This window comes from Notolepis coatsorum, assembly GCF_963971535.1.
Source record: "Notolepis coatsorum genome assembly, chromosome: 11".
Taxonomy (NCBI): Eukaryota; Metazoa; Chordata; class Actinopteri; order Aulopiformes; family Paralepididae; genus Notolepis; species Notolepis coatsorum.
Window position 1 is genome coordinate 14,000,407 of NC_140175.1, and position 13,503 is coordinate 14,013,909.

Below are 13,503 nucleotides of genomic sequence, written 5' to 3' on the forward strand. Positions count from 1 at the left end.
GGCAATGGGGAAATACATTGCGTTGGACAGAGGGTGGAACACGAAAAACGGCAATGACGTCACCACTACACCTCCCTGTGTTCTGCTGTGAATTGCTTTAGGAGTTCATCTCCCACCACTACAAGCGATTTGCAATCCAGAGCTCCAGACAAGGAGCTCCATTGTAAAGGGATACAAATAGACTAAACGTGACAGGAAAACACACAGAGAGACTGAGATCTTTAGTAAAAGTGTAGATGATCACTAACAAAAAGAAACACACACAGAGAAAATGTGAAAATGCCCAAAGGAAACACACATTTCTGACTATATTTCGTCAGATATGTGTGTCTGATATGTGGGTCCACCGAAACCGGCGCAGACTACAATATATGACATATATCCTACAATATATGACATATATCCTACCAGTTAGGGTACCTTGTGTCTACTGCACCTCGTGTATACTGTTTACTTTTACTATATAGTATTCAAATTCTTTATTGCTAGAATATAAACCTCATTCGATTCTAAGAGCTCACAACGTTTGATGGCCTCATAAAGTCAGAACTCCATTTGTTGTCTCTGGAACTAGGCCCAGATTCTTTATTGCCTAATATGTATTGTAACGTATAATATAACCGATAGGGCATACAGATAGTATTATTTATACTATTATTACCCTGCCCAGACCTCCTGTACCCCCCCCCCCCTCCCCCATGCTGCTATGACACCCCTATGACGGGACCAAGAAAGGAATATCTCATCTCATCTTAATCTTTTCTACCATTTTCCCCCTTTTTTTTAAAGGATCGGAGAAATCCCTGAGGAAGAGCTTCGACCTATTCGACGAGTACCTGGACGTGCGGATCCACAACAAGTTCTTCCGCATGATCGGCGTGAGCGACAACCACATCCGCATGGCGGAGGGCCACCCGCCCGGCGACAAGGTGTACGACCTGCTGAAGAGCTGGATGCAGCGGGAGGGTCTGAAGGCCGACATCAACAACCTGCTGGACGCCTTGCTGGGTCTGGACCAGCGGCGCTCCGCCGAGAGCATCGCCTACGCGGCCCTCCACAGGGGCTACTACAAGCACGCGGACGCCGCGCCCCCCTGATCGCCGCTGCCGCCGCCGCCGAGGCGGGGGGAGAGAGGGGGGAGGACCGGCAAGGAGGAAGTGAAAACGATCAACAAAAAAAAAGTACTTATTTCACGGAAAAAAACTAAAAAGCACATATAGACACACCTGGTGGTTGATGTTGTCTCGAGAGCGCGGGGGTGGGGGAGGGAGGGATGGGGGGGTGTTACCTCCTCTGATCGGCTGAATTATAGCCACGTGTGTTGGGCCTTCGAAGGCCGGTAGTTTTGAAAAGAAACAAAAAAGAAACACATACACACACAAAAAAAGGGGGAATGAGATGTAATGATCGTGATTCAAAGGTTGTTAAAAAGTGGCCCGACAGAAATGGTCGGGTGAAAAGAACAAAAAAAGAACAAAAACTTTGGTGATCAACGTTGACAACACTGTCCCCCGAAGAAGAAGAAGTAGAAGGTCGCGAAATGGCTTCTCAAAACAAGAAAAACACGAGCGGGCTAACGCCGGCCCAAAGCGGCCATGTTTTTTTCTTTCTTTCTTTAGGCCTCTCGGCGTTTAGCTCGCCTTGGTCTCGGAGCATCAGAGCCGACACCCTGCGGCTAAAGACGGGGACATTACACTGGTTTGTAGGAGTGACTGTTAGCTTGTCACTAATACCGTGCCTATTTGATGCACTGACCTCTGGCACATGTAGGATTTAGAGCTACGGTTTATGCTCGTCATAGCTATGTAGATTTACTCTTAAAAAAGATTCACCGGCCCGTAGGCCGTAGCGAGCGGAGCGCTGTAGACGAGGACATGGAAGGATTGTTGGATTGTTTCGTAAATGACGGGAGGTTAAAATGCAGGCTCACACTCATCATGAATTCATGGAAATGTTACCTCTTTTGACACGATTTGTCCGTCTGAATAGAACGTGGGTTTCTAGGTCTTTCTCGTGAGATTACTTTGTTACTTACCTTATCGATAGTGATACCAAGGTGCCATAGATCATGTACAGTATAGCCAAGCGAATGATTTTTTTGTTTGTTTTTACAATGCAGAAAAAGCTGAACGTTCTTCAGTCTTTTATCGTTTCCGTCTGTGTTCAGTGTTAACGCTCACACAGTAGCAGTTTCTTTTTTGGAACAACTTTTTTTTTCTTTTTTTAAATGGGTTAGTAATGTCTCCTTTAACGCTTCCTTGGAACACTCAAGAGCCTCAAGGTTCCATTATTTATTGACATATTTATTTTAATGGATGATAATTATGTGTCATTATTTATACCATTACCAATATGACCCTGGAAAACAAGACAAGCACGTATAGTTTCTGTGTTATTGTGACTACGTTTCGCTGCAGGGCAAAAATGACTGAGATGTAAATTGAAAAGGCGTGGCTGAAACTAGAAATAAAAAAAATGTAAAACCTGCTTCTTCTTGACACACCGATCACTGTAGCGTTCAGTGGAAGAAGATCAAGAATCAGAATCCAGTCCACATACTGTCGATATGTAACGTTACCTGTGTAATTTCTTCACGAATTGTCGAATATCACGGAGCAGTCACTGTGGTCATAATCACTGAGGGTGTTACAGGCATAGACATATATAAAGGCTAGATGACTCACCCGCGCTGCTGGCCAATGGAGACCGACGTTGTCACATGATGGCGGCCATCTTGCCACAGGCAGCACGCCCACTCAACTATGTCTATGGTGCATCATGTACTATTGAAATAACCATAGCTTGCTAAATTTTCAACCGATTTTCAAACGGTTTGGTTTGTTATAAACGTCAGAGATATAGTTATCATATTATACTTATAATGGACTTTCATATGAAAAAAATGTCAACATGTCCCAAGCATCCTGAATCATAGCCACGTTAATAACGTTTGTAATAAACCAAACCGTTTGTAAATCGGTTGAAAATGTAGCAAGCTATGGATATTTATAAATTGCACATGCACCATAGACATTCATGTTATGAGTGGGCGTGCTGCCTGTGACAAGATGGCCGCTGGTGAACCACACTGGAGACTCCGCCTTGCACCATCTAGTTATATATATATATCTATGGTTACAGGTGTTGTGACGCTCGTCGCGTGTCTGTTCACGTCAGAGCCGCGGTGACGGCGTGTCCTCGGTGCACTTCCGCGTTACACAGGAGCTCGTTTTAATTCATAAAATGAATGAATGTTGATTATAGAGCCTTGACCTAAGTGGTTGTAGCTATACGGCTATCAACAACCACTTTACGCCAAGGCTCTAATCAACATTCATTCATTTTATGACTTAAAACGAGCTCCCGTGTAACGCGGAAGTGCAGTGGTTTATAAGACGCCCGGCCTCTCCAGCTATAATCGCTAATTAGAATCGGCCAAGTGGTCCCTCTGACCGCGCCGTCGCCGACGTGGGACGCAGGTACGGAATGTTTTCTCCTGGTTCGGCTCGAGACAAGATGAAGGAAACGTCTTCTGGATATTGAAAAAAGTCCAATTTTATTTCCCTTTTAGTGTCCTTTGTACATACATTTCCAGAGAGCCTTAAACGCCTCACAAAAATATATATATATATCTATATATATATTTGTATATATGCAGTTCTATTAACAAACCCAAAAGAAGTAGAATGCGGGGCATAGAACGTGTATGCCTACGACAGACATAACAACCACAATACTGTTTATGTTGTGAGTGTAGACACACATTAAACCTGGATTTAGCCCTTTTTCTGCAGTGAAGTGACAACACTATTATGTATAGAGGAAATAAATCTATTTTATAGCGGAGTAGCGGCTACAGTGCTGGCACTGCCATCTGTTGACAGACAATGAAATAACAGCCTGCGATCAATTTCTAGGGACCTTACAATATCTTCTTCCTTTTCTCATTTTCTCCCTTCATCCTTTTTTAACACTTTTCTTTGTACCCTGTAGCCCGTTCACCTTTTAAAAGTGTTTTGGAAGTACAGCGAATAACGGTGCTTACGTTTGGATGACGCTATGGCAGAAGATTTAAGAGTGATCTGTCTTTTTTATCGCCTGTTTTTTTCCCTTTTTAACTTTACATATTTCAATGTCTCTCAACCTGTTCATTTTTCCTCATCTCTAATAGCTTTACGACTTATGTACAAATGCTCTACGCATCTCTTTAAGCCATTTTCTCCCTTAGTTATTGTTTGCTTGTCATGGATTTCAGATACAAATGCGGCAAAGCCATGTATTTGTTTTATGCCAATTTCAAATAAAAGGTTTTGTACAGATATTACATCTTTTGGTCGTCGAATACGTCATTGATTGCATGTAGCCTACTCTGTGTCCTTTCAGACCAAAGTGTCAAACCACAATGTACACAAGGCAATTGGAAATACACATGTGTTCCTTCTAGTTCCACATAAACACGGTCCCCCACACACGTGCATCTCATCAGCGAGGTCGGGGTGCAGGGTTGCATGCCGTTTTGGGGTCCAGTGGGCTTGGGTGTGAAGTGTGTGTGTGTGTGTGTAGGTGTGTGGTTGGAAAGCAGCCCGATCTCTCTTCTTAACCCTTTCACTACTAAATGGTTAACCCTTTCACTGCGACATGACAGAAGGTTAACCCTTTCACTACCACACTACAGACGGTTAACCCTTTCACTACCACACTACAGACGGTTAACCCTTTCACTACCACACTACAGGCGGTTAACCGGTAGTGAAGGGGTTAACCTGTAGTGTGGTAGTGAAACGGTTCAAATGTGTAAATAAAGTACTTATCAACCACAGGAAAAGGGTACATAATGTACGTTATGTTACAGCCAGTAATATATTTACATATTGTATAAGTAATATATATACGTTTCGTATCAACAAAAGTAAAAATAAACCGTGCGATCAGGAGTTGAACTAACAATGCTAAAATATATATTATATATATATAACATAACGTACATTATGTACCTTTTTTCCTGGGGCCGATTAAGTACTTTATTTAAGTTGGCTGATGAGACGGTGTTGTATCAGCAGAATGTGTATGTGTGAAGGAATGCAATGGTACAAATTATCATCGAATGAAATTCCTGGGATTCCTGGGACACCATTCAAGTATCTGTTTTTATCTAATTAGGAGCCAGACGATATCAGGAATTTTCATACAGTATCTCAAGTCATGTTCTGGCGAATGCTGTACAACTAAAAAACTATATGAATAAAAAATGCATGTAGTGTTAATTCAGTTTAGCAAGTCGCACATGTTTAACACTTTGGGCGCCAGCCGCTTTCGCCATCTTTTACTCAGTGTGCCACCGCTGTAAAGGATAGGGATTTTCAGTGTGCGTCGCGGTGTTTGCAGGGCTATATCTATATTCTATATTATAGCTATGGAGACAATACTATGGCTCATTTGACATTAACTATCCATCGTTTAACATGTGAAAAAGAATAATTTTTTTCATGTATACGTTTGCGTGTTATACCGTGGTGAATATTGTATAGTTTCAGAGTGATCCTGGCTAATTCCTGGTAACTGTGTTATGGAGCAATACGTGAATTTTGCTAAAAGCGTTCGCATTGCTTGCCTGGACACGCTACTATTTCCAATTCAAAGGTATATAATAGGTATTATGTTTCATCATGAATGCATGAAAGGGGGGGTCGTTTTCTGATGCTTTGATCATCAGCAACGGCATACGTTTTGGAGTACGTTATATGATCGTTGCGATCGATTGATGTCATATAGTCCTTACCTTTACTAGGAGGTATCCCAAAAAGAATATTCCAATTGTCTCATCGCGATTTCCAGTATTGATGTCCATCTGTCCCGGACATAATTTGGCACAATTTATGGATTGAGTGTGCTAGATGCGTGTGAAATAAGGTTTCAAAGGGTGGGCGATACTGCCACCTAGCAGGATGCGGCCAGTATTGCACTCTCAGAATCTCAGAATGATTTCCTATGGTAATTAACACCGAGGTCCGTGAACCTGTAATGAATTAAAAAAAATCTAATAAAAGAAATAATTATGAAAACCCGACTATACTCGGGTATGGCGTTCAACCGCTGGCGAGATAACCCGACTATCATCGGGTCTGGCGCCCAATGAGTTAAAAGTCACGTTTGGGATAGATCAATCTCGGCAATCCATTTGTTTTTTTTATATTCTTTTTTATATTCCATATCCACAAATATGGAATATTCAAATAACGATTTCTGAGATTAGGGATCGATCGCTGTCATTATGGACCACATTTTAGTTGTGTCATCTGTGGCACTTCCTTGACCGCGGAGAGCGAAGGTCCATTTCTCAATGGATTTGTCATCTAGGAGGGTTAATAAACTAATTTAGCTGGGGTGTATTTTTTTTTAAAGGCGGGGACATTTTGTGAGAGACCAAAATCCAAAATGGCTGCCATGGAAATTTACTTTTTAATGGTTTGACCTAAGCACAGCTGAAGATGAGATAGAAATATAACATGACGAATGCATGTAGTGATTGGTTGGCCCATCTTCCCAGGAGGTGGTGGTGTAAACGTCACCAAATGTATCCAGTCCTGACCAGTTTTGGGCTTTTAATTGTAAGCTGTCCCATTTGCCTTGATTTATAGTATCGGTGGGTTTACAAGGCTTGCCACATTTTTAGGACACATTCATAGGCGTAGCCACTGGTGGTAGTGTTTCTAACACATTAGGAGTGAATGGGATCCTTTAAAAATTAAATAGGCTTACGTTTTGAGCATTGCTGGTAGTAACGTTACGGAAACACTAAACATTTTTGGAACTTGATGGAAATGGCTTCGTAGTAGGCTACATAGTATCTGAGAATGCAGTCTATGGGATTTTAAATGGACTGTTCTCTGATCGGAACATTAACGCTATCACTAGAGATAATCTTTTACTCTCCCTCCCTACATAACACCAGAGGCTCTGGAAATGTTTTATGCCAAAGCTATAGCTAGATATAATATTGCTATTATATGTCATTTTTTTTTCAAAAGCAAATGGATATGTCAGTTGATAGAAGTGTGGAGACGGATAACGTTAATGTTAGCTCAAATTAATATTAAAGTTACCTAACTTTAGCTAACACTAAATATCAATGATGATTTCTGCAAATAAAATTTGTTTTGCTTTTGTTTTATATGTTCATCATGGTAGAACTATCTTTAGACTAGTGAATAATGTTGATATCCTCAAACAAAGTGTCTTAAAGTGTGTAACGTTAATGTTAGTTAGAGAAAACGCGGGTTTGTGCAAGTGCTGACACTGACTGCTTCACAGACTGACTGAGCTAAACTGAAAATGCTTGACTGAAAAAGTGGCGTTGAAACAAGGTCAAGCTTAAAAGTCCATAGGCCTACTCTTAGCAAAAACTAAACCTTTACTGAAAAGGGACATTGCACAACAGGGATTAGGGCTAGACAGTCAGCTGAGTTCGAGGTCAAGTTCCCTTTAACGTGTGTTGATGAAATTTAGTAGCCTAGGATTCTGTTTTAATTTCAAAGTTAATTTTATTGTTTGTTTTGAGTTGACCTTTAAATTCAGTTCAAGCAACTAACCTTGCTATATCTTTGCATACATAATACTATTTTATGTTAGGATAATAGGCCTACTAGTGCAAAATTATTTTTGGTTCATTATGAAAATGTGATGGGATATGGACTGGACACCATTATTCTCAGTAGCCTACCCTATTTAACCCTTTCACTGCCGCACTACAGAAATCAGCAACCTGTTGTTTACACACAAACATTGACTTTATTGACCTCAGAGATTACTTCTGTGTACTACTTATACTGTATTATTCAACTCATCACGAGCAGAGCTTTCATTAGAGCCTAATATGAAGGCTCTGTGACGATTTTGAAAGAAAAAAATCCCGTTTGGAGCTCAAGATTTGCAGCCATCTTGCATTTGAAAAAAAAATAGGTCAAATAGGTAAAATCATTAAATAAACACCAAGTATGTATTCCTTGACCGAAATAAGCTCTGAAACCATGTATTCTAATCCCAACCCCACCCGCCTACCCACCCCCCCCCCCCCCAACCTCAGCACCTCCAATGTACAGTCCCCCGCCCCCCCCCCCACCTACCCAACCTCCTCCCATGTACAGTTTCTACATCAAATGTATATACTCTCTTTTCTAGACAATTTTTGTATCACAAACAGTACTGTATTTGCAAATCTGGTATGTCATAAATGTATAGATGTAGCAGTACTGTCTATCTGTATGTCATGTATGTCATATTATGTTATGATGAATTGAAAATGGGGGACCCTGATGTAAACAAGACGAAAGTCTTTCTCTGGTCTGCATCCCCTTAACAATTGTATGTACTGAGCTGTACTGTACTGTACCCATTCTGCAATCTGTTAATAAAGTTTTCAATCAATCAATCAATCAAGTCAAACCATTAAAAAGTTCATTTCCACGGCAGCCATTTTGGATTTTGGTCTCTCACTAAATTTCCCCGCCTTTTTAAAAAACACACCTCGGCTAAATAACCCTCCTAGGTGACGAATCCATTGAGAAACGGACCTTCGCTCTCCGCGGTCACGGAAGTGTAGTGTAGCTGCCACAGATGACCCAACTATTTAGTTCTCTATTACGATGAATTGAAAATGGGGGACCCTGATGTAAACAAGACGAAAGTCTTTCTCTGGTCTGCATCCCCTTAACAATTGTATGTATTGAGCTGTACTGTACTGTACCCATTCTGCAATCTGTTAATAAAGTTTTCATTCATTCATTCATTCACTCATCTGTATGGCTGTCCTCCCAACGGTCTCGATGCACTTCACTCCAATGGACACCAGGGGGCAGTATGAACACACGAAACACTCATTCATTCCACTACCGTTTGCTAAGTGAGAAGCATAATAATTAACTTGAGAGGTACTGAGACATGGATCATCTTTGGGTGCAAACAAATCCCTAACGTTTCAACACAGATGTGTCTTCTGTTAGTGATGTATTATCACCCTTAGCACCCTATTAATGGTAAGAGTGTGAGTATTTTTTTCAATCTGACATTACAAATAAAAAAATGTATCCATGAAAATCAGTGTTGTTGCTAATCATTGACATAGCCTGTAATAATCTCTTAATTAATTAATTAATTTTATATATATATAATTTGTGATGCCATCACACACACTGGCATTTAAAGGGTTAACATTTTAAAATGAAATGAATAATATGGTGGTTATGATCAGGGCTGAAGTTTAATAAAAGTTTTATGAAAAATAAAGTGGAAAATGATTTCAACATATAATATTCTTATGGCGTTTTTGAAGAGGCCAATTTAGTCCCCTAATGGTAATAGTGTAACTTGTAATTCTACAGGGTGAGTGAAAGTAGAGTTTAAAAAAGAAAGTTACAAAATTCCAAGATAATTCTAAAATACACACCGTTGCCACATATATTGGCTACAAACATAACCACTGCAAAGTTATCAAAAAAATAAGAATCTCAAAAGACCATTTGGTCCTTATCAGACACAAGGGTTAAACATATAATTAACTATTTCAGAGGTGAGATGTCCTGCTTTCCTCTGCTCACTGTTCCTCAATATCTAAGAAGACTTGTCTTATTAATTGTCACCTACGGATAATCCATTTTATTTTCATGATAACAGACTTGACAGTTGTTCTGTAGAGCTGCCCTCGACAAAAGAAACCCGTAGGTGACCAATAGTCACAGGACTTTGTGTAGACTAATTGATTAGTTGATTTAATCAGCAAATCTATGAAATTGTGTTTACCACATGTAATCATGCGGAAGGTCCTCTATCATCTAGCTGCCCAATTTCCCACCGTCGACTAAAAACACTTCTTCAATCAATATCTGAAAAGAAAATAATAATAAAACTACTAACCTTCTTTGACTATCATGCACTTTGCTACTAAGTAATCTACCTTGCCTATATTACTACCTACTATGCTAATATGTCTATACTACTACCCGGTCCCAGTGGCGTCGTTTCAGTAAAACCCAAGGTATGGCAAGGCGGGAGGGGGGAGAGGGGGCAATTTTTTTGTTGAATCAGTTGTGCAATAGTCACTTTTGGTGAGTTGTTTCTATACAACTTGAATCATCCCTTGAGAGAAGAGTGACCGAGTGCCTTTCACTCTTCAATGTGGTGGTTGTTCCTGAGGCAAGAGAGCTGGGATGAGTGGGTGAGAGAGAGTCTGGAGTTGAAAGATGAAGTGAGAGCGGATATGAGAGCATTTGTCCTCTCAATTGTTTACGCTGAGAGTGCAGATGTTACGTGTGGCAGAGCTTCCAAGTGGCACAAATTGAAGAAGAAGAAGTGTACGATTCGTCTCCCACCTGATGAGGACTCCTTTGATCTTCATGTGGAAAGGACAAACTACATTACATATTACCAGCTCCATTACAACCTTCAAGAACATACTTCCCACATTGGTCACGGCTGGGAACTAGTGAATGGGAAGTGCCGGCCAGTGCGTCTTGCGCTTCCCCCCTTGCCCCAGCAGCTCACATCTCATGACTGCTCAGATGAGAGTAGCAGTGATGATGAATGGAGTCAGTGTGGAGAATCAACAGATTCTGATGAAGAATAGTGATTCTCTCTCCGGTTCTCATCATCCATCAACAACAAGTTGTTACGTTATATCCATCCCTACTCTGTATTTTGTGTTTTCTACCAGCCTTTTCTCTCCACCCTCATTTCCTTTTTTTTTAATGTTGTTGTTGTTGTTGTTGTGATGTGAACATTAGTGTGTTTTATTCTAACAATTATATTTTCAGTTTGACATTCAGTTCAGTTGCTGTGTCAGCCAGAGGGAGATGCGGTTGCCTCCAAATCTGCCCTTAAGTCAAGTCAAGTCAAGTCAAGAGTTTTAATTGTCACGGCATACAGGTATACAATGAAATGCGGGTGGTCTTGCCCGCAACGATGTGCAATACAGTGGTACAACATATAATAGAATAAAAAAAATTTAAAAACAACATTGTGCAGTAAACAGGTAACAGGTAACATGGAGTGACATCTCGGTATCTGTACATAGTTATTTACAGAGCATATGGGACATGCTAGTTAGCTTTGGTAGTGCAATACACTGTTCCTGTTATTCTAATTTAAAGTGTCCTTTCCTTTTGGCCATAAGTGTGCGTGTGTGCGACATGAGTGTGTGCCCGCTCATGTTAAAGTGTTAAGTGGCTGCTCGTGTGTGAGCGTGCACAGCGTGCGTGTCGTGTGTGTGTTCATGTGTGCTTGTGTGTGGATAGTTCAATGTTCTGAGCACTCAATGTTCATTGTTCATGGCTCTGATGGCCTGGGGGAAGAAGCTGAGCCTAAGCCGCTCTGTCCTAGTAGCTGGGGTTCGCAGGCGTCTGTCTGACCTCAGCAGCTGAAACAGGCTGTTATTGGGGTGGTGAGGGTCTTTCATTATCCTGCAGGCTCTGGATTTGCACCTCTTGTTGTATAGAACCTGCAGGGGGGGTAGTGCAATACCCGTGGTACGCTCGGCTGAGCGCACCACTCTCTGTAGGGTCTTCTTGTCCTGTGCCGTGCTGTTTCCATACCAGGCAGTGATGTTTCCGGTCAGGATGCTCTCTACAGCTCCTGAGTAGAAGGACTGGAGTATCTTCCCCGATACTCTGAACTTCCTTAACTGTCTCAGGTGGTAGAGGCGCTGTTTCGCCTTCTTTACTACTGTGTCTATGTGTGTTGACCATGTCAGGTCCTCTGAGATGTGGACCTCCAGGTACTTAAAGCTGCTCACCCTGTCCACGGTAGCCCCGTTAATCATCAGTGGTGTGTGCGTCTCCTGCTGTCCTCTCCTATAATCCACGATCAGCTCCTTGGTTTTACCAATGTTCAGGAGCAGGCTGTTGTCCTGGCACCAGCGTTCCAGTACCTCAACCTCCTCCCGGTAGGCCTTCTCATCGTTGTCCAAGATCAGCCCCACCACCACCGTGTCGTCTGCGAACTTCACTATGGAGTTGGAGCTGAACTTGGCCACACAATCGTGTGTGTAGAGTGAGTACAGCAGGGGGCTCAGAACACAGCCCTGGGGGGACCCGATGCTCAGGGTGATGGTGTTGGAGGTCTGACCCCCCACCCTGACCGCCTGGGGTCTTTCGCTCAGAAAGTCCAGTACCCAGGCGCTCAGGGCGGAGCTCAGACCTAGCTCGATCAGCTTGTCCACCAGTCTGGTGGGGACTATGGTGTTGAACGCTGAGCTGTAGTCAATGAACAACAGTCTCACATAGCCCCCCTTCTGACGGTCAAGGTGCGAGAGGGTGCTGTGCAGTACCTGGGAGACCGCGTCGTCGGTGGACCTGTTTGTCCTGTATGCAAATTGCATAGGGTCCATATCACTGGGGAGGGAGGCACAAATGTGGTCCTTGACCAGCCTCTCGAAACATTTCATGACCACAGAGGTGAGTGCCACCGGTCTGTAGTCATTTGGACATGTTGGGGAGGGTTTCTTCAGTACAGGGATGATGGTAGACATCTTGAAGCAGGCAGGGACCACTGACTCCGCCAGGGATTGATTAAATATGGCGGTGAACACTGGGGCCAGCTGGTTGGCACAGGACTTGAGTATGCGTCCTGTTATGCCATCTGGGCCAGCAGCCTTCCTGGTGTTCACCTGCATAAATGCTCTTCTCACACTGTGTTCCGACAACGAGAGAGCGTCCCCGCCCCCCCGCGGTTGCCCCCCCCCCCTCCACAACAGCCGGCGCGCCAGTGACGTCACTAGCCGGAGAGCCAGCAGCGCCACTGTCTACACCAAACCAAGCGTAGAAGATGTTGAGCTTGTCTGCGAGGGAGGCGTCGTCGCTCCCCATTGAGGGGGCGCTGACTTTATAGTCAGTTATTGTCTTCAGTCCCTGCCATAATCCTCTTGTGTCGTTTTGTGCCATTTGTGTCTCCAGTTTGTCAGCATATGTCCTCTTAGCAAGTTTAACAGCCTTGCGTAGAGTATAGACTGAAGCCTTATACTCCTCCATGTTTCCTGACTCTCTACCCAGGTCGTAGGCGGTGGTACGAGAGTTCAGAGCTGCTCTAATAGTGCTGTCCACCCACGGTTTCTGGTTTGGGAAAACCCGCACCGTTTTTCTGGGGACAATACCATCAGCTATTGTTATAATGTAGCTCACCACTGTGTCTGCGAGCTCCCAATCCGTATCTGTAAACACGTCCTGGAGTGTGGCCTCTAATTCGTCAGTCCACTTCTTTGTCTCACGTGACACGACGGCGTCACGTGATCTCTGTTGATATGCCGGAAATAGCAAGATGGAGTCGTGGTCGCTCGAGCTTGAGGACCCCGTTAATGGCGGAGCGGCTACTGCCTTGTAGCCGGCTCTGAACGGGGAATAACAGTGGTCGAGTGTGTTTTTCCCTCTGGTGGAGCAAGCGATGTGCTGAAAAAAGGACGGCATCACTTTCTTCAGGTTTGCCTGGTTGAAATCGCCGGCCACTACCATCGCTGCGTCT

General features: G+C 42.9%; 1 protein-coding gene across 1 annotated transcript in view; it reads left to right on the plus strand.

The window, feature by feature from the left end:
* The window catches only part of tnfrsfa (tumor necrosis factor receptor superfamily, member a), a 50,906-nt gene extending 46,582 nt beyond the window's left edge, over positions 1-4,324 (plus strand). Inside the window, exon 10 of the mRNA XM_084324063.1 lies at positions 790-4,324. Within this exon, the coding sequence (XP_084180189.1) occupies positions 790-1,097 (308 nt within the window). The 3' untranslated portion in view covers positions 1,098-4,324. The remainder of the gene's footprint in view (positions 1-789) is intronic.
* Positions 4,325-13,503: the final 9,179 nt, after the last annotated feature.